General features: G+C 41.4%; 3 protein-coding genes across 3 annotated transcripts; 1 reads left to right on the forward strand and 2 right to left on the reverse strand.

Annotated features, from left to right (window-relative positions):
• Positions 1-9,214: 9,214 nt before the first annotated feature.
• On the forward strand, positions 9,215-11,252 carry ENODL18 (early nodulin-like protein 18). Its single transcript, XM_087326945.1, has 2 exons — positions 9,215-9,482; positions 10,483-11,252. The coding sequence occupies exons 1-2, from the start codon at positions 9,236-9,238 to the stop codon at positions 10,917-10,919; spliced, it is 684 nt and encodes a 227-aa protein (XP_087183071.1). The 5' UTR covers positions 9,215-9,235; the 3' UTR covers positions 10,920-11,252.
• Positions 11,253-11,516: 264 nt separating this feature from the next.
• Positions 11,517-16,172, reverse strand: LOC147857649 (pentatricopeptide repeat-containing protein At3g09040, mitochondrial-like). Its single transcript, XM_087326944.1, has one exon. The coding sequence runs from the start codon at positions 15,308-15,310 to the stop codon at positions 12,194-12,196; it is 3,117 nt and encodes a 1,038-aa protein (XP_087183070.1). The 5' UTR covers positions 15,311-16,172; the 3' UTR covers positions 11,517-12,193.
• A 1,006-nt stretch (positions 16,173-17,178) lies between these two features.
• Positions 17,179-21,409, reverse strand: QQT2 (P-loop containing nucleoside triphosphate hydrolases superfamily protein). The gene is made up of 5 exons (XM_087327762.1): positions 21,178-21,409; positions 19,178-19,404; positions 18,633-18,923; positions 18,033-18,238; positions 17,179-17,940 (listed from the first exon to the last, which is right to left on the reverse strand). Exons 1-5 carry the CDS (start codon positions 21,371-21,373, stop codon positions 17,667-17,669), a joined length of 1,194 nt encoding a protein of 397 aa, XP_087183888.1. The 5' UTR covers positions 21,374-21,409; the 3' UTR covers positions 17,179-17,666.
• Positions 21,410-26,850: the final 5,441 nt, after the last annotated feature.

Genomic DNA, 26,850 nt, shown 5'->3' on the forward strand with positions numbered 1-26,850 from the left:
TAAAAATGGAGTGCCTTTATGGGTGAGAGCGATAAGAGGTTGTGCTAGGGTGGAAAACCTCTTGATGAAGCGACGGTAAAAATTCGCGAAGACGAAGAAGGATTGCACATCTTTAAGTCGCCTTGGAGTCGCCCACGCCTGAATGACAGAGACCTTCTTCATATCCATGGTGATGCCAGTGGGTGAGATGATGTAGCCCATAAATTCGATCGAGGTACGGTCGAACTCGCATTTCTCGCCTTTGGCATAAAGGCCATGCTCGCGAAGTTTGGCAAAAACTAATCGCGAAGTCGCCTTGGAGTCGCCCACGCCTGAATGACAGAGACCTTCTTCATATCCATGGTGATGCCAGTGGGCGAGATGATGTAGCCCATAAATTCGATCGAGGTACGGTCGAACTCGCATTTCTCGCCTTTGGCATAAAGGCCATGCTCGCGAAGTTTGGCAAGAACTAATCGGACTTGGCGAGTGTGCTCCTCCATGTTTGGCGAGAAAATGAGTGGGCGAGATGATGTAGCCCATAAATTCGATTGAGGTACGGTCGAACTCGCATTTCTCGCCTTTGGCATAAAGGCCATGCTCGCGAAGTTTGGCAAGAACTAATCGGACTTGGCGAGTGTGCTCCTCCATGTTTGGCGAGAAAATGAGAATATCATCGAGGTAAATGACAACAAAAAGATCAAGATATTCCCGGAATATATCGTTCATCATATGTTGAAAAATTGCGGGAGCGTTAGTAAGACCAAAAGGCATTACCTTGTGTTCGAAATGCCCATACTGTGTTCGAAATGCGGTTTTCCATTCATCCCCCCGCTTGATGCGTACTAGATTGTACGCTCCACGCAGATCAACTTTGGAGAAGACACGCGCAACTCGGAGCCGATCAAGGAGTTCGGGGATCAAAGGTAGCAAATAGCGGTTGCGCACAGTGAGTTTGTTGAGACCTCGGTAGTTGACGCATAAGCGTAGAGAGTCGTCCTTCTTCTTCACAAATAAAATGGGAGCCCCGGCTGGTGACTTAGAAGGTTGAATAAATCCTTTCTCGAGGTTCTCATCGAGATACACACGAAGGGCCTTCAACTCTGGTGCAGACAACGCATATAGAGGACCAAAGGGTGGACACGCACTTTCTTGAAGATCAATCGGACAGTCGTAGAGCCGGTGTTCAGGCAAACGATCAGCATTACATTTTTCAAATACGTCGGAGAAGTGTTGGTATTTTTCGGGAATAACATGGAGTGTGTTAGAAATGGCGCCACAAACAAACCCATCCTGGACCGATGATGGGGTAGTCAATTCGGAGTCGACCGTCTCCAAAGGATAGGAAACTGAATTTACCTTCATACTTTTGCACGAGCATCTTGGCTTGCTAAATGTGATCGACCGGTTGCACCAATCCACTATTGGATTGTGCGCCTCCAACCACGTTAGTCTTAAGAAGATCGGATGTCGAGGAGATGCGATGAGGTAAAAGGCGAGCTCCTCCTGGTGTGAGCCCACCCGAAGCCCTAATGGGATTGTAGCTTGAGTAATTGCACCTGACGAGAAAACGCACCCGTCGATGGCTTCAACTGGAATGGGTTTTGAGAGGCCAACTACAGGTACGCCATGTGCTTGGGCAAACGCGATGTCGATGAAGCAAGAAGATGCCCCAGACTCAAGTAAAGCAACAAACTGAATGGAACTAGAGTTAAACGAAATCCATACCTCCAATGTGAAATTGCCTGATGGTCCGGCAATGGAACCAAGAGAATGTGGGCGACGGGAGATGTCCAGTGGCATGGCTCCTACTGCAACCGAACGATGTCATTTTCTGGATGTTGGGGTCCGTTAGCTCGATGGAATTGTGGGCGAGTACTCTTAGGACAATGGCGAACGACATGACCGGAGGCGCCACAATACATGCACAAGCCATTAGCCCGCCGAAATTGTCGTTCAACATCAGTCAATGGCCGAAATCGGGCTTGATCAATTTCCATGAGGATAGGAGCATCTGCCAAAGTAGGCGAGTGTGAGGATGCCTGGGGTTGTATGACCGCGGCGTGGCGTGGAAGTGAATGAGGTGGAACCCAAGTCCGGTGCTCTTCTTGGTGAAATTCGAAAAGACGATTGCCAAAATGGACTGCTTGTGAAATCGCTTGGGATAACGAGGTGGGCTCCAGAAAGTTTAAGAGAAGATTTTTGACATTGCTTCGAAGGTCGTGCCGAAAGTGATCAGCTAAAGCTTGATCATCCCAATTGACGTCGCATGCTAGTTGTCGAAATTCTAAAGCATAGACCGAAGTTGCACGCGAACCTTGTTTGAGTGCATAAATCTTGTTAAGAGTTGTACGTCGTCGGTCTATCTCTCCAAATGTGGCCTCTAACTCGGCGAGGAAGGCGGGAAAGTCCTCCAATAGAGGTGACGAGGTTTCTACCAATGGTGCAAACCAAGCTTGGGCCAGACCGGAGAGAAGGGTGCCCACAAGGCCGACTTGTCGAAGACCATCTCCATAACGTTGAGGTTGTAACCGAATGATAAGTCAAACTTGGTTGATGAACCCTCAGAAACGCGACCTCGTTCCATCAAATTTTTCTGGGAGGCTAACCTTAGGCTCAAGAAACTGTGACGAAGCTAGGCTAGATGTTGGTAGAAGATCAGGTTCTAGGCTAGGTTGTTGTGGGAGACTAGGGTTCGGGGGTTGTGAGGATAGGGAGGTACCGACTTGAAGTTCTTGTAAAGAATTTCGAAGAGCTTCATTTTCAAGCTGTAGTTGTCGTAAGGCTACCATTATTTGGCCTAACTCACTAGTTGAGTCGGACATAGCTATGGCTTATGAGAGGGAGAGCTACGAGGATGGGAAGGTGAACAAACTATCACGGATCATAAGCTCAAGAGACAAGCAAGACAATAACCAAATGGACAAGAAAGAAGATAGTATTGAAGGAAAGACTCCATAACTGGTGTTGTTCACCTTGAATTCCTTCAAGGTGAACTCCTCTATTTATACTACATGGCATGCATACTTGTTGCACGCATGTGAATCTACAATAGAGCATGTAGGTATGCATGCATGTGCCAAGTGTAAATACTACAAGGGAGCAACTATGCACATGATGCTAGCAAAATAATAAGGACCAATTACATACATAACTATGTACTAGATATCTTGGTTAACTCATAATACTAGATTATAACATGGTCGTGTCAAGAGTTCGAATCTTGACACCGACAATCACGAAGAACCTGGTGTCGGTTGAACAGATCGTCGACCAGGGGATGCAGGTGCGGTTTACGCACCATGGGTGCTTCATCGAGGAAGAGGGCCAGATTATTGCGCAAGGGCGCAAAGATGGGAGGATGTTTATCCTCGACACCAATCACGTCGACACCGCTCTGTTTGCAAAAGGACAGAAGGTCGAATCGGACATCGACCTGTGACACAAGCAGATAGGCCACGTCAATTACCGGAGGCTTCAAGACCTGCAAACGAAACAAGTTGTTTTCGGTTTGCCGAAGTTCAACGGCCGGAAGGCCCAAGTATGTGAAGCCTGCCAACTCGGGAAGCAACACTGGCTTCCATTCCCTACCGAACGTAACCGGAGTCGTAATAAGCTCGACCTTATTCATTCTGATGTGTGGGGACCAGCACAGAATGTTAGTCTTGGCGGGAGTCGATATTTCGTCTCCTTCATCGATGACTATACGCGACACACCTGGATCTACCTCATTGAGCGGAAGAGTGAAGTCTTCGAGTGTTTCCAAAGTCTCCAAATCATGGTGGAACGGGAATCGGAGAGGAAGATCAAATGCCTGCGGTCGGATGGCGGAAAAGAATACTTTTCCGGCCAATTCAACAGTTATCTACAGCAAAAGGGAATTCGACGAGAGTTCAGCTACAGATACACACCGCAACAAAACGGTGTTGCTGAAAGGAAGAACCGATTGCTTATTGATGCGGCAAGGGCAATGTTGGAGGAGAAGAGCATGCCCAAATTTTACTGGGCGGAGGCAGTCCGAACGGCTGTCTACATCTAGAACCGGATCGGTGACAAGGTGTCAGCTCACGAGCTGTGTTTCAGACTCAAGCCGAATTTGAGACACCTTAAGATCTTCGGTAGCATTGCATATGTGCATGTACCGGATGAGAAGCGGAGGAAGCTGGATGCAAAATCGGAAAAATGCATCCTAGTCGGCTATGCTCAAGAGCAAAAGGGTTATAAGTGTTATAACCCCCAGACAAAGCAGGTTAGAGTTAGTCGAGATGTCGAGTTCGATGAATCGGCATCATGGTATTCCTTACCGACTCCGACTTCCGATTCCGACCCGATGTCGGTGGATGAGGCTAGTAAGCCTGAACCAGCCCAGGTAGAGGATGATGAAGCGTGGACTCAGGATGAGAGTCCGGAATCATTCCGGTTGAGCGGGCCTAATGAGAGACTGAGTCAATCTGACCAGTCCGATGAGGAACCGGCGAGTAGTGGAGACTCCGCAGTGCACTCCCCGCGCAAGGAACCGAGGAGGCGGTTCACGCGAACAGAGAAGGGGAAGAAGAAGAAGCCGGAATTCGAAACCACCAACAATGAGTCGGATCGGTGTGCATCCGACTCCGGCAAGGAGAAAGGCGGATCTTCGGCAACAAAGACTAAACTGGCCAAGAAGGGCCTCAAACCAGGTAACGGTGAGTTACGTCGGTCCACCCGCCAGAAGGATCCCGTCAAGCGGTACGGGTACAATGAGTACATGGCGCATCACTATGCGTACATGACTAAGGTGGCGGAAGTGCGTGAGCCGGAGAGCTACGCAAAAGCGGGAAAGGACGCCAATTGGCGTGCCGCTATGGAGGAAGAAATGCGGGCACTTGATGTCAACGAGACATGGGACCTAGTTGACCCTCCCCGTCACTGTAAACCGATCGGATGCAAGTGGGTGTACAAGGTAAAGTACAACGCCGACGGTTCAATTAACCAGTACAAGGCCCGGCTAGTGGCGAAGGGATACGCGCAGACCCACAAAATCGACTACGACGAGACCTTCGCTCCAGTAGCGAAGATAACGACGGTTCGTGTGGTGTTGGCGGTTGTTGCAACAAGGGGTTGGCATCTTCACCAGATGGATGTGAAGAATGTGTTTCTTCAGGGTGATCTTGAAGAAGAAGTCTTTATGACTCAACCCCCCGGTTTTCAATCGGAGATGAACAAGTCGGCGGTATGCCGGCTAAAGAAGTCGTTGTACGGCCTGAAGCAAGCCCCTCGCGCTTGGAATGCGAAGATCACGCACCGGTTGCGTAAGATGGGGTTTGCGGCCTCCGACTCTTCATTGTTCATCCGGCAAGGCTCAGCCGGTCTAGTATGTATCCTGTTGTATGTTGATGATTTAGTCATCACCGGACCGGGTCTTCCAGAAGTCAACCGCATCAAGTCCCAGTTGTCGGACGCATTTGAGATGAAGGACCTGGGGGACCTTCATTATTTTCTTGGGATCGAGGTGATCCGAACCCCCGACGGCATATTGCTCTCACAACGACATTACGTCTTGAATATGTTGTACAAGTTCGGCATGACAGAATGCCGACCTGTCTCCACACCCTTGGACCGGAACCAGAAGCTTCGTCCCAACTCCGAACCGGCCTGCAACGAGCAACAGTTCCGACAAATTGTTGGAAGCCTTATTTACTTGACTATCACGCGACCCAACATCAGCTATCTAGTCGGAATGATAAGTCAGTTCATGCAGAAGCCGACCGTGGAGCACCTTCAGTGCACGCCGCGGATACTGCGATATGTAAGCGGCATGAAGGACCAGGGCCTGTTATACCGGCGCAGTATACCCGAAGAGCTAGTCGGTTACACAGATGTCGATTGGGCCGACGATGCATCAGATCGCCGATCAACCTCCGGTTACATGCTTTCCCTATGTTGCGTGGCCGTTGCGTGGAGTAGCAAAAAGCAGCCAACAGTTGCTCTGTCGAGCACTAAGGCTGAGTATCGGGGCGCTACCATTGCCACCTGTGAAGCCATTTGGCTTCGGCGACTGCTGCAAGACCTACAGATCGAGGTACCGACCCCGATTCTGGTCTTCTACGACAACATAAGCAGCATGCAACTCGCCAAGAACCCGGTATTCCATGCTCGCACAAAGCACATAGAAGTGCACTATCACTTCGTGCGTGAGCGTGTCCTGAGCGGTGAGGTCGAACTTCGGTATGTTCACACGGATTGGCAAGTGGCCGACATCTTCACCAAACCGCTCAGATCGGACAAATTGCAGCACTTCACTGAAATGCTTGGTGTTCAACATCTCAATGTGCCACACTTGAGGGGGAAAACGGGCAAAGACACGGGCAAAGACACCGGAACGGGCAAAGGCAAAGAGACTGCCGATTGCGCCGGTGAGGGAAGAACCGACGAAGGGAGAGTCAAGAAGAAGAAAGGAGCCAAGTCGACAAGGGAAGTCGACACGTCCGAACAAGTCAGAACAAGCGGCAGCGACGGTAGAGTCAAGAAGGACAGAGTTGACCGAAGGAAGAAGACCAAGATCCGGACATGGTCCGATGTGGTGAAGGGCCTGGAACCAGAAGACGAATCAGGAGCAACCGATTCGGACAAGAGCTGGAACAAATCGGAGACAGTCGATTCGGTTCAACAGACAGATTCGAAAGAACCAGATCAATTCAAGGCCAAGAGGACGAGAAGGCAGCAAAAGTCGATGCCAACACGAAGGAATCGGCGAACCGGAACGTGCCGAAGTCACAGCAGCAAGGGAGCTTAATTGGGCCTGTTGAGCAAACAAGCCGACCGAGGAGGTCGAGGTGCGCAGAACAAGAGGGGTCGCGGCAAATAGAACCGGACCGGACGAGGAGCGCAAGCAAGGCGGAACAACGCCAGGAGAAGTCGGTTGGAAGAACCAACTGCCACAGAGGCTGACACTAGGATCCAACCTCAAGTTGAGCTTTTGGGGGAGTGTTGAGCGGCAAGCTCAACTGGAGCCGGATCGGCTGGATAAGCCTGAGCCGGCAAGCGAGACGGATCGGTAAGCCGGTGAGCAATCAAGCCGGCAAGCAACAGAGCCGGTTAGCCGGATCCAATCGGTAACCAGAAGCCTAGTATTAGTTTAGACTACTAGGTAGTTATAGTCTTGTAGTAAGTGTCAGATGCTCATGTGAGCATTGAAGTACGCGGTACTTTTGTCAATCCCACGAGGACTTGTATAAATAGTGCTACTGAGCACATTTGTATGTACAGAGTGTTTTTATCGTTTTTGAATATAGCTTTTATGTTCTGCTCTCTCTGTCTCTCCCGTGTACTCTGTGTATTCTCTGCTTTCTCTGTTTTCTAATGCTTCCGCAAGTAATCGTTTACAAGTAGGTCAAGATAAAAGAAGCCGACCACTAGCAGCCGAGGAATGTAATCAAAATACAAGCAAATGTAAACATAGGCCGAGGATCAAGAGAGAGTAGTTGGGACGCGACGATGAAGGAGAGAGCTATATAAATCGTGAAGTGGCGAAAACAAGGAGAGACCATAAGGAGATACAAAATATATATCTAATTCGAGCCAGAGTGACTAAGCTTAGAAATCTAGATCTGTATTGAGAGAGTGAGCAATACCGATTTACTCAGTTTGTACTACCAGTGTATTATCTATTAAGTAATCAATTACGTGTACGTTTTGGGTCCATCTGTGTGCCTGTTTCGTTTCCATTTCCATTTCCAATTGTGTTATCTGTTTTGTAAGTCGTGAGTACGAATCGGTTGTAGCCGATTCTCAGAGTGTCCAACCAAAAAGGTGTAACGTTCAGCCCTACCTTAGTCTCTTACGTGACCGTGATTCCTTGACCTGATTACTCATGAGGAGTAATCAAAGGTGTTCCCCAGGAAAGGAGCACTTGGCCTTGTCCATTTTAAAAGCTCACTTGAAACATAGGTTACATTTGTTGTTTTCCCACTCGTCATCTTCTTCATTCCCTTGTTGACATAATCAATATCGATACATGTATTGCATGGTATTTCAATGTTCTCAACCATAGGAGCCACACGTTCATGCATATATAGCCTTTGTACATTTTCTAGCATTTCTTCATTCGTAAAGTGACCTTTCACATCTTCTTTCTTGCCCTTGAGAGTGTCCTCATGCTCAATTTGGTTTGAGCTTAAACAAGTTTTTCTTTTCCATATCTTGCATTTGGAAATATCTTCTATTCTTTCTCCTCACTACCTATTTTCCCTTTTATAGACTTAAACCATATGAGATACACCGTACATTCATCATCGAACCAAGATTTACATGGAAAATTAGACATCTTATGCCCACCAACATCCCTCTTAAATATTGATATCCAACCTTTAAAATGATATCCTTCAAATGTTGCCAATTTTCTTTAACATCGTTGCTTAGAGAAAAATTTAACAAATGGTTCTCCACTATGTGCAACTATGTGCCTAGCAATGAATTAAGGTTTTTTGGTAGACAATAATCTTGTTTTCCCTTTTAAACGAAAGGTATGTAAGCATCTAGAGAAGAGTATGTGAATAAGCACAAATAGCTATCGAAGTTGTGGCTAAGAAAGAAGTTGTCAATAAACGGATGGTCTTGGTAGAATAAATATGTCTTATTCCATTTTCTTCTAAACCCAATATTCTGAAGTGAGCAAGGCATACGAGTTCGTGGTTAATACCAAACTTTTGTTTGAAAACGATGAATATAAGAAACGCAACCGTTGACTAATCCAAAATAGAGATGATGTGACTAAATTGCACAATTGTTAAAGAGATATGGACACTTCAATAGACTAATCATGCTATATAGAATTAGATGGCCTTAGGAAGGATACACGTTCTCTATTTTATATTAGTGACTCATGGTGGGGTCCTACCAAACTTTTGTTTTAAACGATGAATATTGGAAACCCAATTGTGGGCTGATTCAAAACACCGACTCTGTGATGAAATTGAGGAATTGTTAAAGAGATATGGACACTCCAGCCTCACGAAGGATACATGTTCTCTACTTTATACTTGTGACTCATGGTGGGGGTGCTACCAAAAACAGAGAAAGAAGAGAAAAGAAAAAAGGGATACAAACATTAGGCCTTTACATACAATGGAAAAGGTAAGGGGGGCCACATACATTACCATGGCCCATAACCATGTAGGATGACACCTGGAACCATGTTGTTGGTCTACAACCTAAATGGTCTTTGGGTAGACCAAATAAAAGATGTCTTGTTTTCCTTCCCCTTTATGTTCTATAAAGAATGGAGAGGGGAGTATGGTCATTGGCACCATGTGTGTTGTGTAGAAGAAAAGATCATATGATGGAGGCTCTCCATCACTCGATTCTCGTTCTCACCATTCTTCTTCTTGTCTTACAAACATTGACGAATCGAGCCGATGCGTATGAGAATTTCACGGTCGGGGACACCCAAGGTTGGAGGCCTCGGCCCGTAGAGAACTACACCACTTGGGCCGAGGGAAAGAATTTCACCCTTGGAGATTACCTCAGTTAAGTCCACATTTTATGTTACATAAATGTGTGCATTCATTTTTATATGATGGGATCCCCTCATTATTTATACCTATGAACCCTTTTTAATTTGGGTCTCTCTCCATTGATTTTTGATATGGCTATGGAATCCTTCAAATGTTCAGTTTTTGGTCCTCTGGTTTTGTATAGCATCACAGATCTCTCCATTTATTCCTCCCCCTATATGAACAAAAAACAAGTAAATCATTTTCGCGAGATTAGCAGTGTATCTCTGCATTAAACAATATGCGCGGAAACACTTTAATAAGAGAAATTCCCCCGGCATATACCCGCAATTCCCGAGAAATATGCCGCTAGAAATGGTCGATTACTAGGTCTAATGCCGAAAATGGTAAGCAAAAAAAATTTTAATCCATGAACCGGATTGCTCAATTATCTCTATATGTATGATCTACTTTACTACATGCCACTTGTGGAATGTGGGAGTTAGAAACTGCATGAATGACCTTTGATCGTCTCCTCCGGTGATCGATTCAATCTCTCTCGAATGCTCATGTCGCACCATATTTGACTTCCTACGACAATAACACTAAAAATCCATCTCTCTACCCTTTTCAATGTTTAGAGTTTCTCCATGGTCTCTTTGCAATTTCTAGACAAGAAGAAGTCTTCGAAATTGAGAAATCGGAGATAGATAGATAGATCTATGAGAATCTCGGGAGAACCAGAGGGATATTTCAGGGGAAGTTGTGGACATCTTATAGGCCAATTTTGATGAATTCCCTTTTTAACTGTTAGTCATGATTCACAAACTATGTGGGTTTGTAAATACTTCCTTAAAACTAATAGTGCCCAAAAATATATATGCAGTTTGGTTCTCGTTGGTTCATTCATTGTTTTGAGAAGCCTAATTCGGAAAAATAGTGGAGGCTTTCGGAAACCAGCATTTCTTCATTTCCATAATAATCTAATTTGAAACCTAGATCTAGCTTCTAACCCTGATTGATCTCATTGCAGTCTTCAATTATGCGACGGATTACGATGTGATCCTCACCTACAATTTCACCAAATACGACCAGTGCGACTATTTCAATGCAAGTGATGATGATTTCCAAGTATGGAGTGAAGCGGGTGTGTCGACATTATCCGAGATTCCATTAGTGCAAACTGGGCCTACCTATTTCTTTTGCAGTACCAACAACAGTATATTTTGTTTGGAAGATGGTATGAAACTCGCCATCAATGTCACACAAGGTGAAGGTTTGCCCCCTAGTTTACAAACACCTCCTCCCTCGGCCCCAAGTCCAAACCCTAGCTCGCCGTCCCCACCCAGCCCCCCTAGCAATTATGGAATCAAAAACAGCTTCGCATCGTGCTTGAATATACACAATGAACTAGCATATGGTGTAGTGGCACTCATCTCATGTCTCATCCTTCTGCCTCTTGCATTATAGTCAATGGGCATGAGTAAACAAAACTCTTAGTCTCACAAACCCATGCCTAAATTATTGTACAAAACCTTTGCGAAGTTTGAATACCATTTGTCCATTTTGAGTTATTAGCCAATACAACAAAAAACTTAACTCATGAGTCATGCAAAGTTCTTTTCCAAACTGAGTAGAAGTTTGGATCCTAAGCAATCTTCATAGAGCTGAGTACATTGGCTATAAATTGCTGATGAAAATGGTAAAAAATATGTAACTCATTGCATGTACATTGTACATCTATGACCATTGACAACACACCAATGATTTATGGCAAAGAAATGAACAATTGCATGTACGTTGTGTGATTGGGCCTAACAATAGAGTTAAAGCTTTTTTTGTTCAAAAGAATTAAGCCACTGTTTGATCAAGTTCAAAAGTTTAACTGAATGATAGTATAACATACCATAGCTAGTTTTGATATTAAGATCCACATACCGGTCATTAGAGCACTTAACTACCTTTAGAGATTATTTGGAGTAATGCTAAGTGATCTGAAGGATTCTTTACCAAAAGAATTAACTTGGTGTTTACTCAAAAGTAACGTGACATCTAGAGGAAACGAAATCTCTCCGAGAACTATGAAAAGCACGGTGTTTGGAATATATATTGGGCCCAAAATACAAAAAGTTCGCTTCCATCAAAAGAAGAGAAAACCTAAGGAGATCATAGATCACCTGTTTCTATGAGCCTTATTAGTATATCTCTCTTGCTGCTTAGAACACAATTCAAGAGAAAATTGATAGTACTATACCAAAGAGGACACAATTAACAATGATATGTGGTCTCATTCATGTATAGTACACACAAGTATTGTTTTCATATGATTCAATGTCTTCCTTATAACAAAGCCTTGTAAAGGTCCGACAATGTTGGCCTCAATGATTATTGATATACATGGATAAGTATACTAACTTGTGTTGCAACTTGTTGGGAGGGAGTACCAAAATGCTACCAGTTTCTACTTCAACACATCCACATATATAGCGCATCCAATTTAATCTCTGTGTGCAACGAACCCCCTCATGAAAGGATATTTCCTCTTTCATGCGCACATCAGGCATCACGCGTGTATATGTATGATCACTTCAGATGAGTCAATGAGGCAATCACAACTCTCACGAATCTTACTCGTATTAATGCCATAGGCAATAACTGAAGAGATTTTTCTTCATTGTGTCTCCGTAACTTGCCCATCGGACAAAAGAGAAAAATAAGTGTCAGAAAAATAAGCTAAAGAATCATCATTGGAACACACGTTCAAACGCCAGTTTCCCAAACTCCAAATTTCCCACCATTGCAGAAGCGCTTAACACAGGTTGCCAAATCGTGGCGTCCTTGTCATTATTCAATGGTATCTTCTTAACCATTGCGAAAGCCTCACCTAGTCGACCCATACGGCTGAGAAGATCAATCATGCAAGTGTGGTGCTCTAATGCTGGGACAATGCCATACATTTTACTCATGCTCTCAAAGTATGTCTGGGTCTTTTGGAATAGACCTTGTCGACTACACGCACTAAGAACCACCACGAAGGATATCGGATCTGGTCGAATGCCTTCTTCCAGCATCATCTCAAAGATTTGGAAAACATTCTCACTCTCTCCATGATGCACATACCCGGCCATTAGTGTTGTCCATGATACTACATTGCGGACATGAAGCTTGCCAAATACTTGTTGAGCTTTTCCAAGGGCGCCACATTTTGCGTACATGTCAACCAATGTGTTCCCAACAACAAGATCATCTACCAAAAATCCATGCCTCTCAATCTCAGCATGCACTTCTTCACCCTTATCTAAGGCACCCATCATGCCACAAGCCTTTAACCCACATATGTATGTGAGCGCATCTGCGAAAACCCCCTCAAACTGCATTTGTTCAAAGCATTTCAGTGCTTCTTTACCATGCCCAGCTTGAACATATCCTGATATCAATGCAGTCCATGCAGCTATGTCTCGGCTTGGAAGGATGTCAAATACCTCCTGGGCAGCCGACAGGAAGCCGTGTTTGGCATACATATCAACCAATGTGTTCCCCACAACGGGGTCTTTTTCTAATAATGCCTGCTTCTTTATCTCTGTATGTATCTCCTTGACCTTGTCCATAGCTCCTGTATACCCACAAGCTTTCAAGCTACAAGCAAGTGTAATAGCATTTGGGGACACACCCTCATGTTGCATCAGTTCAAAAAGCTCGAGAGCTTTCTTATTGTAGCCTTGTTCAGTGTATCCCGCAATTAGCATAGTCCATGACACCACATCTTGGATTTTGAGCTTAGCAAAGACTTTTCCTGCCATGTCAAATAACCCACATTTAATGTAGGTATCCACAAGGGTATTGCTGACAATGGGATCCCTAACCAACCCTTGCCTTTCAATCTCATCATACAGTTCCTGAACGTTTTCCAGGGCTCCTATGCTACCACAAGCTTTCAAGCAGCAAATCAGCGTGATAGCATCTGGACAAACCCCTTTCCATTGCATCTCCTTAAAACATTTCAAAGCATCCTCATGGAATCCATGATCAGTGTATCCTGCAATGAGTGCATTCCAAGGGACTACATCTTGGACTGGAATCTTATTGAAAATTTCTTTTGCCTTTCCAAGCATGCCACATTTAGCATACATGTCAACCAAGGCACTACCAAACAAACTATTTGTTTCTAGCAAGCCCTGTCTTCTAATTTCATCATGTAGATCTTTACCCTTATCTATGTCTCCTACGCTACCACAAGCCTTCAAGCTGCATAGAAGCGTTACAGCATTCGGAGACACACCCATGACCTGCATTTGTTCTAAACACTTCAGTGCTTCTTTACCGTATCCATGCTCTGCATATCCTCCAATCAGTGCATTCCACAAGACTACATCTTTAATTAGAATTCCATCAAATAATTTATGTGCTTTTTCAAGAGACCCACATTTGACATACATATCTAACAAGCTGCTGCCAATAAATAAGTTTGACTTCAACAAACTCTGGCTTTCAATTTCAGCATGTAATTCACAGCCCTTCTCTAGTGACCCTATAATTCCACAAGCTTTCAAGCTGTAAACATATGTGATAGCATTCGGGGATACTCTTTCAACTTTCATTTCTTCAAAAAAGTTTAGCGCTTCTTTACCATACCCATGTTCTACATGCCCTCCAATGATTGTGGTCCATGTGACAACATTCCGAATCGGAAGATTATCAAACACATCTCGGGCATTCGGAAGCAAGCCACACTTTGCATACATTTCAACCAATACAGCCCCCACAAAAATATTTGTTTCCAGCAATCGATATCGATGGATCTCACCATGAATTTCTACGCCTTTTCTTGCATTTCTTGTACTGCCACAGGCTTTTAGAACTGAAACAAATGTGACAATATTAGGGGAGACACCCTGACCTTGCATCTTCACAAAACATTTCAGTGCCTTCTCACCACATCCACATTTAACATAGCCCGAAATTAATGCATTCCATGCAACAACGTCTTTACTTGGAAACTTATCAAACATTTCCTGTGCCTTTGTAAGCAATCCACACTTCAGATACATGTCCACCAAAGCACTCCTTAACACAACATACTTCTCCACAACTCCCTGCCTTTCAAGGTCAGCATGTATTTCTATTCCCTTGTATATAGATCCTAAGACAACACACGCTTTCAAGGTGCAAAGGAATGTGACGTGATCAGGAAGAACACCTTCGAGTTGCATTTGCTCAAAGCAACATAGTGCGTCCTTACCACGCCTATGTTCGGCATATCCTCCTATCAAAGTCGTCCAAGACACAACATCTCGAATTGGAAGTTCATCAAACACTCCCTGTGCTTTAGAAATTGAGCCACATTTAGTATACATATCGACCAAAGCACTGCCAACAAAATGGCTAGTCTTGAGCAACCCAGCTCTATCAACAATCCTATGTAATTGGCTTCCTATTCCAATTTCTTTAAACTTGGCACATGCATTAAGCAACACCAAGGTAGTGGACTCCGTAGGATTATCCTTGAACAATTTCTCATACATTGCATAGGCAAGTTCTATCTTGCCAGATTTGATGTACTCAAATATGAGGGCACTCGAAGAACCCTCATTGTCAAATATGGATCTGTGGAAACCAAGATGAACACCATCCACTCTATCATGGATACAAAGAAGATGATTCTGCAATGAAATCGCATAAACATCAATCCCTGTTTTGTGCATGTAGGCGTGCACCCTCAACAAGTTTGATGATGAATATCTTTCTTTGTTGCATACATACAAGATGTGTGCAATACTCTCGAAAGATGATCGGAGCCGCAGAGAACCTTCCCTTATACTCAGTATCCTTGCAACATCACTCCCTTTCCATGAACCGATCATATCAATAAGATGACCTTGAAAGTATGTATTATTGATAGAAGCCAATTCCCAAAATCAACAGTATCCTTGAACTCATTGACTTCCTCACTGTAAGTTTGACTATGGACCCATCAAATCAAGTTAATACATTTTACATAAGGAAATGCCACAGATTTCCATTAAACGTGAATCATTAGTATCCCTTTGCTGCAACTATTGGATGACTTTCATGAGTTTTCCAATGGAGCGAGTATATCATCAAGAAAAAAAACCTAAATCAAGCATTTATTGCAAGAAAATGCCACAAATATACATTGAATATGGGTTCATTAGTATCCCTTTGCACCCATAGAATGTCCTTCATGTGTTAAGCGATGGACTTATTGTATCAACAAGAAAAAATGAATAAAAACCTAAGAAAATGCCACAATTTTCCTTACAACCAATGATTAGTATTTATTTGTACCCGTGGAATGTCTTACATTGTTTAATCAATAGGCTTTACAAGGTATGCATTACAAGGAATCAGATGCTGAAAAATACATTAAATGTAAAACCCTCACAATAACGGCTCCATGAATCCCTTCCCTGAGTGGATCATTCGGATCGACACAAGCAACCTTGAAATTATGAATTACAAACTGGGAAATTCGACAAACCTTCAATGCAGTTTTTTAACACCAATGATGCCTTTTCATGAGTTAATGGAAGGATGAACCGATAAGATTAAAGCCAGTATCGGACAATAGAGAAATGCAACATATCTTTGGTTTTTTTCAAGCTGCAGTTCAAAAAATTTCGATTGGGGCTTCTTGAGCTCTCAGGCCTCTGGACTTTTCTGACAAAGAAGCTCTCTGAGTCTCTATGTTGTTCTCTCTCGGAGGACCCAGTTACTTCGTTTTCAGGAAAACCCAAGCATACCCCACCCCTCACTTCTTCATGGAATTCTTCAAAAACAATACCCCACCTCCCCATCCCTAATTTCCCCTTTCCATAACCTCAACAAAATCGATAACATGATCACTTACAAGTATTCGAAGAAATTGATGGCATTTACACTTAGATAGATAGAGACAAGTTATCGAAGAAATTGATAGCCTTACCATTTACATACATAGAGGCAACTTGTCGAAACATAGGGAATTGAAAAGTGTGATGGGGAAGCAAGAGCCTTGAGATTTATAACCATTCCTCATTGTAATCTTGTCTCTCCTTAGGGAAAATAATGACCAATAATCTATACCATAACAAGATATCAGGACCGCTTTACAATACAAATAAGTTGAGTTATACAAATGGAAAAGAGTGTACGCAATAACAGCACTACAATTTTAATAGAATTATGAAAGTCTTCATAAACAATTGGATAAAATGGTGGCTCTAACCCTTAAGGCTTTATATTCAGATTAGTATAAGAAGTAAAATAAAAAACTGAAAGCAAAATTCTGATTGGTTAATGCTCTTGATATCCTTATGTTTCTAAGTCTTTCCCAAGGTGCCCTTACATCTTGTGTTCCCAAGTATTTCAGAGATAGTCACTACAAATTCCACAAGGATAACTACCAAATGAATGAACCCACAAGTTAATAATTAAGACGAGATCAATGAACCCAAATTATCAGTTAGATTAATAATTACTAATTGCCTAAAACTTTGGACTTGCATTACAAATTAGGGAAAACAATTGATCACTAATCACCCAACATTTCATGAGCGACTCAACTTAAATGAAAGTTTAATGCAATTGATCAAATTAAATCGAAGCAATTACTTGAAGCATAGGAAAAAACACCAGGATGCACAGGTACATTCATTTGACAACATTCAGGTAAAAATAACAAGAAACACATATAAAGGACAATTCGGAGTTTTTCCCGAAACCTCCCATGTTTTATAAAACTAGAATGAGTTAAATACATGGAAATATATTTGAATAGATCATTACGTCAGTTCAAATATTATAAACTACAGAGATAAAACAGGACTCCCCAAGAAATACACATCTATTTGTCTCTTGTATTTTGTGTTATAGAAATAACACAAAAAAAAATCCAACTACTAGTAATAACTGCTATTTGATCTTTTTCTTCCACATTACATCTACCAAAAAATGCAGCCAAAACTTAACGAAAAAATATTCTTCTTTTAGAAATGCCCTATATCCATACTCTCCATTAGGTAATGGGTGAATCATTACATTATAATCAGTAGTGTCATTGTTAAGTCCCTCCGAATACATTGACTTGCACATGCATTGAGATTTTGCTGCTGTGGGTTAATTATATTTATCAATCATCTGTCTGAAACTTAACCCATTTCCAGAAACTTGGCTCGTGCCCAGGAAAGGTACATAAGTAATGAGCTACAACTTTTCACTTCAATAATCTCTATCTTCTTCAATATCAGATTCTTCATCGTCGTCGTCATCATCACCATCTTCTTCTTCTTCTTCTTCGCCATCGTCATCTTTTTGGTGTACACCTTCGTATTCTTCCTCTTGTTCTTTCATTATTTCCTTACCCTTCACCGAGCTTAACACAACCTTCTGCCCTTTCGATTCTTCAATGTCTTTCCGAAGCCGAGCCAAGTTCTCCTGCCTCTGAGTTTCTTCCTTCCGCTCTTTCTCCAATCTCTTCGCGTCCAGTTCTTTTCTGTAATGTCACAAAAGAAAATTGTAAGGAGAGAAATCTTCACCTAAAAAAGCAGAAAGGCAAAAGAAATAAATAAAAAAAGAGGAAAAAACCTGTATGTATCCATGTAGTCATCTGCACATGCATCAACACCTTTAAAGAAGTCATTGAGCCCAGCGCCAGTAACAGCTGACACGCCGACATTGCGCATATTCTGGTAGAACTCATCAAGAACAAGACATAAACTCCTACTCAAACTTGATGTATACGACTTCTCGCTATCTACCGCTGCTTGAAAAGCTTCAAAGTCTTTCATCCACTGCAAACCCATTTCAAAGATTCAAAACAATAGAAAGAACTACAAGGTAATAATTGCCACACATAAGTTGGCCACATACTACAAAATTTAGCCCAATCTTCTATATTTTTAGGGCTGCATAAGCTTACACATTCCCGTAACCTGTATCTTTAGTAAGACCATGAGGTTCATTACTTCTTTTTACCCCAGTCACTAATCATGAAAGTCACTGAGTAACCAAGATTGCACACATGAAGAACCAAAGCCAAACCTCATGGCAGACAAAGAATAAAAAATCCAACATCATGAAATTCAACAAATAAACAACTGAGACTAAGACTAATCCTCGCACAACCCACAATGTCAAATTGGATGAGCGAACAGTTTGTTGCATTTTATATATAATAGAACCCACCTCAACAGCAAATTGATGTTGTGCAACGTCGATTTTATTGAACACTAGCAATAAAGGAAGGCGAGTTTTGTAGAGTATACTACACGCATACAACATGTTGCTCATGAATGTAACAGGATTTGTCGAACGCGGAGTGTCCACCATATAAGTAATAATTGTTGGAAAAGTGGAAGCAAATGCCTCAGTAATTATTGCACCAGAAGCTGACCATGTAAAGATTTCAATTTGTCCCGGCGTATCTACAAACACATAATCAAGCTCATTTGCTCTCTTCTCCACAAGTCCAACGACCTGAAAAAAGGAAGTTTGATACTTCAATCAGGCTAGGTAACATCAATATGCCAAAATAGCCCTAATTATTCACAAGATTCCCAAAGTACTCCATATTTTCAAAATTCCCAAAACACACCTCAATTCCCAAACTACTTTCCGACCTACAATTTCTCTCCCTCCTTTCTCAACAATCTCTCACTACAGAATCTCTACCATTTGTATATAGCATATAATATAGTGTCTCATATTTAGTATACAGTAATTCCACTCACTTCATCAAATTTGGTGGCAAATAGATTCAAGGATGTTAGAATGGCTCCATTTGGACCTAGATTGTATTCCTTCATGACATTCTTGTAGTTAACAGTATCACGGATATCGATGTTGGCAGTGAATGGCAGCGACAGCACTGCAGGATCAAGATTTAGAACATATCCCTTAATGCCCAATGACTGGCTGTGAGCAACAAGGCGGTGAAGGAATGTTGTTTTCCCACTCCCTGTAAACAATAGCAAGAAAATGTAAATATAGTACTGGCACAAACACAGACGTATATATCAAAAAATATATCGATAATCGATGTTAACTAATAGTGTCCTCATTCCATCTAAAACCCAAAGCACCACATCATCAACCCAGAAGGTAATGAATCTTTCTGAATTCAATGAACATTAGTAATTCACAGATATCTCAAATTTAACAAGGTTTTGTTAGCTGACCGATTTAACCAGTGCTTTTACTCAAAAATTTAACCATCTCATCATCACGGTTGTTTTTTAGAACTTCCATTTCAGAAAAGATAACGAAAAAGGTAGTTGAAATTTACACTAAGTTCAGGTTTACATGCCATATCCTCATACAAACATGATTTGCATCCTGCAAAACTTTACGGTTCTTACTTTCGTTGCCCTTTTTGTTACCTTCATGACATTCTTTGTTTTTCTTCACCGATAAAATTATTATGACCTGATGTTGTGTACATGCATGCTCGTCAGCTGGGTGATAGCTTATTGATAACACTATTTTCATAGACCACAACACATGAATGGACTATAAATGCATATATATTCAAACAGAACAGAAACACATAAAATAGATGAATTACAACAGAGCTATGTATAAAAATGTAACTGATTTTAAAAAGTTTAAAAAAAAAAGGTCTGATGGTTATAAAAAATTATTGCTGTTTGTTGATTATAAAATCCAAGCCATTATAGTTGCAATGTGTACTTCAAAGTGTATAACTGTTTCTGGTTGTGTCAACATTGGGTAATAATAACAGAATCCAATAACAATCAACTTAATGAATTTGTGATTCCAAGACCACTAATTTTTTATATTGAAAGTTCAACAGATTTGTATAGAACAAGTGAATTTGTTTTTTTTATCCCTTTTTCATTTGTTGTTATTGAGACCACTCTTCAGATAATTAAGCTCTCGCTCGTCGCTCTCTGGTTGTTGGCTAGGTGGTTTACACCATAGTATCAAAGTCATGGAATTGAGAGAACCCAAGTTCCATCCTCATGATTGGCTTCGCGCATCCCATGAATTGTATATGGTCTTCTGTGGACATTAATAACCTATCTGTCTATCTCTCCAGAATTTGAAACACAACTGCACTATTGTGAAAGGTATACGAAAACCATTGGATGCTCAGAGTAGTATCTCTCTGTGGCCTATATAAATCGGCACCCATTTTAAATGGGAGATTATCGGATTATCAAGGAAATTACACTTTTCCCAGACATAGAGCAATTCCATGTTATCCCATCAACATATACTCTGAAATATCCTAATTCACGCATGCACGGCAGTCATCTGCCTCAGTTTAAGTCATGCATAGCACAATTTCATTACATTTTTGAATCATCCAGATAGGTTCCACATAAAAGCAAAGCCAAGAATAAATTCACTCTGTTTTGATGATGTGAGCCACATCTGCAAAGATTTTCATTTCGGCACTCAATCTCTATCTCTCTCTGGTCCCAGGTATCATAAACAACCTCCAAAGAAGATAATAATAACACACTGTCCATCTTTCTCTGGCCGTTAAATTGGTGATTGACACCGTACCGAACAAAAGACACAAAATTTAAAGAACCCAAGTTCAATCCTCATTATGGGCTTGGCCCCATAGCACAGATCATATTTTGATGTATCATAAATGTTCATAATCACCAAATATACATATCTATCTTTCGTTCGTTCGTTCGTTTCCCCTCCTTTTCATTCATTCGCTCATTCATACATTCAAAGGGAAGCAACGACATACCTGCCATGCCCATAACAATGACAACAATGGGTTTCCTTCCAGAAGATTCTGCGTCTGTGTCATGATGAAGACCTTGCAGGTCACGAATGAGTTTCTTCTCTACTTCCCCTTCCCCTTCCTCAAAAGAGAGGTTCCCATCCTCTTCGCCGAGGCTCTTCTCAGACTCTGACTCTGACTCTGTCTCTGTCTCTCTCATTCCTTTGCTTTGTTTCTGCTTTGGCTCCAGGGGTTTAGTGTATGTATATGCATATATATAGGTATGTATGTATGTATGTATGTATGTATGTATGTATGTATACACTATACTGTATACATATGTGCATATATGTATTGTATGTATGTGTGCATGTATGTATACACTATACATATGCGCTATACATACATATATGTATTGTATGTGTGTATGTATTGTATGTGTGTGTGTGTGTGTATGTATTGTGTCATAATAGACACATCGGTGTGGCTCGTGTCTATTCTGCATCAAATCATAAAGAGGGTTGGTGAGGGAATCGCGGCCACAGACGGTGTAGGTCGCTTAGAGGAAGGCGCGTGCGATCTACACCGTCAGATTTCGATAAGGAAGAACGCGCGAAAAAAAAAGTTGTCAGAGGTCACCCAACTCTAACTGTTGCAAGTCGCCCAACCGATTGGTCGCCCAACCAAATGTATCATTTCGACCAAAATCTTCAAATAAGCTTGTTCATTACCCTTAAAACTTACAATAACATATCAAACGGTCACAAAATCCAACCTTAAATTATTCAAAATCGACGATCTTTACCATACTTATGTTAAAACAAATAATCATATTAAAACATAAAAGTTAAAAGTTAAAAAACTTAAAACTTAAAATAGAGAACGTAAATCCACTTTAAACACTGTAAACCTAAATCAAAGGATGACATACTTGAAACATGAAACTTAAAACATAAATCAACATACCCGTGATGTGTTGGTGTAATGGTAATGGGGGGACACTCCAACCGCTAGGTTGGAGGTTCGAGTCTCCCCGCACCAGCATGAATGTGGTACCTAAAAAGTGCAGTTTGTGTTCGTAAGTGGCGACAACGCAGATGGTGACGGTGAAGGGCGGTTTGTGCCTGTAAGTGACGGTGACAACAATGATGGTTTCGACGATGAAGAAGGTAAAATGTAGCATGTCTACATGATGGAACGTGGTGCGAGTCTCATCATATCTCCTAGAGGTCATCTTGTGCATGTATCTCACTTGTACCATTCTGTACACCCCTTGATGGACTATGTATTGCTAATAAAACATGACTTCGTGTGAGTTGTAGCCTTCGGGCGAGCCAAAGATAAAAAAAAATACTAAAGTAGTATCTCTAAAAAATTAAAAAATAAACATAAATCAACATATGACATACTCCCAAATGCACTCATAAATCCACTTTAAACATTGTAAACCCAAATGCACCGGTCCGCAAAACCACTCAAGCTATGTTTATGGCTCATCCGAAGATGATGACAAGATGCGACCACAATTCTTGCAACAATCAACATTTGAGTCCCTTGATCTAAAGGTCAAGGCATCGCATCTTCTCTGTCGCACATATTGGCAACCGCCTCCTAGCTCGACTTGCACCTCTTTGCATGTTTCCTGTGTGTGCCTTGGAAGTGTTTGGGGAGCTGCCAATAAGATCTTGTGAAATGTTGATTGATGCTCCCCTTTTTGCACCAATTGCTTGCTTACACCCTATGGATCCACAGTCTTCTTCATTGGTTGGTTTCGGTGCACCTAGGTGATACACCAGTGTCTAACCTATTTCTTCAATGGACTCCATACATGCCAAAATTGTTGCATAGTCGAGGGATCGTAACCCTTGCCTAAGACATTGAATAGCCCCCTCAACCGTTTGTATTTTCGACTCCCATTCCTCCATTTGTGATGTTATAGGGTTTGTCTCCTCGACTGGTTCTACCTCTGTCTCCACTTCCGTCTTTGTGAAATGGTCATTGTGCATATGGGTTGCATGATCTATAAAAGGCAACAACCCACATAGATGTGGCATGTGCCTCTCAATAATCATCATGATACCGAGTATATGCTTACATTTACTCGTAAGGTCTTGGCAATCACAATATGAACATTGGAGCGATACATTATACCATACATTCAGTTTTGTCAAGCTCAATGTTTTAAACCAATATCGGGGCTCATCCACAATATGCATTGTCGCATCATTAGTTTCATACCTCTCTAGTAGCATTTCGGCCTCTTTAAGTCTTGTTGTTTGATCCCTACAATTTGCACGTGGTGCAAATCTACCACTCTCACATATTTCTTGTCGTTGCTTGTACCATTCAATAACAGTACCCCCGATGCAAGTGCCAGTTTGACTGTCCCCGATTAAAAAATGCACAAGATCGGTAATTGATCGGTTTATCCTCCCTCTTAAGGCAGTATATTTGATAAACTGCCAATGTCTCTCCACAAGATTGGTAGTGTCAACATGTCCGTAGTTGAACATTCTACCAAATTTGGGCCACAGTTTCCTCCACACACATGTCAAGCCACACCATCCTCCTTCTATATATTGCCAAACACATGGCTTGTTTGCATATTCTACCTTTAACTCCTCACATTGGGCATTGAATGTGGATTCCGTAATGCATTGCATGAGTTGGCACATCCGATTATAAAGATGGCTTCTCTCAGTTGCACTTACCATTGGCAACAAGTTGTCCAACCATGCTTTTTTTGCGTGGAAGTGACACAACAAAAGTCGACAATGTGTTTGCGACCTTTGCCCATTTGTAACTATCCAAGATAATCGGTCTGTTGCAACCACATTACTTATGGCATTATATGATGTCCAACTTTTATCGATGACTATGGCATTTGGCCTCACATTGGGCATCCGTGCGAATATGACTCTCAAGCAAGTTTCTAAAGCTACTTGCTCATGGTTAGACCCCTTATCAGAACTACATATCATGTACCATAATGGGATACCAACTCCCATGGCATTTGAGGCCACAACTACATATAATGGCAAGCCAAATTGGTTTGTTTTATGACCTGGATTATGGTTAGGTGACCATATTAAAAGAGGTTGGGCGACCTGGATTATGAGGTTTGGGCAACCTGGTTGGGTGACCATATCAACATAGAATTAATTTTAAGAGGTTTGGGCAACTTGGTTGGGTCACCATAATAAAAGAGAATTAATTTTAAGAGGTTTGGGCAACCTGGTTGGGTGACCATATCAAAAGAGAATTAATTTTAAGAGGTTTGGGTAACTTGGTTTATTACCATTGATGTTTTTTACAAGGGTTGGAAGATAGATTGGTTTAAAACAACTTTTTCAAATCAGCTCTTTCGAAGAGATTAGCTTTTTTGCGAATCAATTGGTGTACATTTGAGATTGGTTTAAAACAACAAACCAACTTGAGATAAACAACTTGAGATTGGTTAAAACATCAAATCTATTGGAGATCACAACTTGAGAAACTTTTAAAACAGCAAATCAACTTTAGATCACAACTTAGATTGGTTTACAACAGCAAATCAACTTTAGATCACAACTTGTGATTGGTTTAAAACAACAAATCAACTTGAGATAAACACTTGTTGTAAACAACATTTCCATTAATACGTAATCACGATATACAATGAGTCGATTCTTGCTATACAAAATTTGTGTGGATTCCAAAATATAGTTACAACATTAGCTCTATAGCAAAATCTGTGTTGAAAACAACATTCACAAAATTTACAATATGGAGCCATCGGTCGCAGGTGCAAATCCTAGTACCCTTCGTGCCCACTCGTCCACATGAATCCGAAGTGAATCCACTTCGCGTTTGGTGAACCACATCTCTGTGCCTTGTCACCAAATATGTATAAGAACACATCTATACACAATCCACATGAATAAGGCATTGCAATTACAGTTACAAAAGTCAAAGATATCCATCCTTGTAAGAACTCCCCCACCAGTAGGAATAGAGTTGTACCTCGAAACAACCCTAACCTTCAACTTCCGGATATATGTTTGCCGATTTCTGTTGTACTTGATTTCGGGGCCCATGAATCTTCTAAGTGATCTCTGACACTCATAGCTATTAAAGCATGCCCCCAGAATACCCTCCTCCTCCTCCTCTATACGCATCCCTCATGGTAGGACTATGTCTATTCCATGTTCCCTGTGTAAATGTGATTCCATGTCACTTCTTTTGCGATACCACCTTGGCGAGAGGCGGCAATACTCAGTATAGATACACGCAGGGGTCTTGTTCCCATTTGCATCTCTTCCAACCTGATACAACGAGTTTGGGCGAGGAGCATCTGTTCCTTCTGTATGTGTTACATATTTAAGATTGACATAAAGATTGGCATAAAGATTGACATATTGCAACGACACCAAATCCACATACCATTTGGAGGAACATCTTGGTCGAATGTTGCCATGGCATGTATGGGCTCGATCTGAGGCGCATGTGTCTGATCCATTATGTCCCCACTTGTACACATGTCGGCTGGCGAACTTCACCAATGTCTTCTAACGAAGACCCTTTAACAAATCACGAGTTAACATACATGCATCAAACCCTAAACCAATATTAGGGGAGATTGGTTCGTGACATACCTCTCTTGAGTTGGATATATGTCACTGTTATCAAAATCCCACCAATCTTTGTACTTGGACTTGGAAGCTATCTACCACCATTCAAGTAATCAAACATTTTTTGAATTTAATACTCAAACACACACAATATTAAGTTTAAGCAAGCAAATCATTAAACCCTAAACCCGAAACCCTAATCCCTCACTTCTAAATCTCCCCATATGTTATATCCTACTTATCATGTTGCAATAATTAGATTAAGCAGGAATGAGACTCAAATCCCAATGTCCTATAAAATGAGTACTTTTTACATGATTAAGTTTATGTAGGATGAGGCACTAGTCCCTAAAGATGAATAGTTTTACATTAATTCAAATTTCAACATTTGTCTAAGTTGTAACAATGTCGAATGAAACCCAAAATCCCCCCACAAATGGCTAGTATTTTTCTATAAGTTCAGCTATAACCTAAGTTTCTAGCAATGCAAATTGAATCCCAAAAAACAAGCAAAAATCATCATCATAGCCCACATTAGGGATGATGGATATTGTACCCCGACGTGATGAAACACAATTGAATTGTGCATAAAATGCATACATGGAAAAGAAAGATTATTATGGAAAGATGAGAAATATTATTACAAAAATAATGTGAAGAACGGAGAGATTGTTAATATCCCTATTTTTCCTTGAATCCTCTCAATATTCTGATACAGAATGCTTGAGATTGTGTACAAAGTAACACAAAAACAAAAACAAATTAGAGATTTATAAAGAAATACATTAGAAATTTACAAATTAGAGATTTATGAATACAAAATTGTTGCAGAAGTACATGAAAAAAAGAGAGATATTTCTGCTAAGAAGAGAGAGATTATTGTAAAAACAAACATGAAAAAGAGAGATGATTGAATAAACTTTTATTGAGTTGGTTGGGTGACCAACTCAACCTACTTATCATTGTAATCCCTCAACTACTCCAAACCCTAATCCCTCAACTATTCCTACCGCATGTAAAAAAAACAGAAAAAGTGATGTAATAGGGTTTAGTACATACCTAGGAATAGTGATGGAGGAGATTGATT

The sequence above is a fragment of the Azolla caroliniana genome, unplaced genomic scaffold (assembly GCF_043228905.1).
Source record: "Azolla caroliniana isolate FFs.n. ecotype wild unplaced genomic scaffold, voAzoCaro1.0.p SCAF_11, whole genome shotgun sequence".
In the NCBI taxonomy this organism is placed as follows: domain Eukaryota; kingdom Viridiplantae; phylum Streptophyta; class Polypodiopsida; order Salviniales; family Salviniaceae; genus Azolla; species Azolla caroliniana.

Bases quoted from the DNA above. Each gene is read 5' to 3' on its own strand.
- ENODL18 (XM_087326945.1), top strand. From the start codon at position 9,236: ATGGAGAGGGGAGTATGGTCATTGGCACCATGTGTGTTGTGTAGAAGA. The intron at 9,483-10,482 runs GTTAAGTCCACA...ATCTCATTGCAG, and splicing joins CACCCTTGGAGATTACCTCA to TCTTCAATTATGCGACGGAT.
- LOC147857649 (XM_087326944.1), bottom strand. From the start codon at position 15,310: ATGATCGGTTCATGGAAAGGGAGTGATGTTGCAAGGATACTGAGTATA.
- QQT2 (XM_087327762.1), bottom strand. From the start codon at position 21,373: ATGAGAGAGACAGAGACAGAGTCAGAGTCAGAGTCTGAGAAGAGCCTC. The intron at 18,924-19,177 runs GTGAGTGGAATT...TCCTTTTTTCAG, and splicing joins TTGCCACCAAATTTGATGAA to GTCGTTGGACTTGTGGAGAA. The intron at 18,239-18,632 runs GTGGGTTCTATT...ATGGGTTTGCAG, and splicing joins AACATCAATTTGCTGTTGAG to TGGATGAAAGACTTTGAAGC.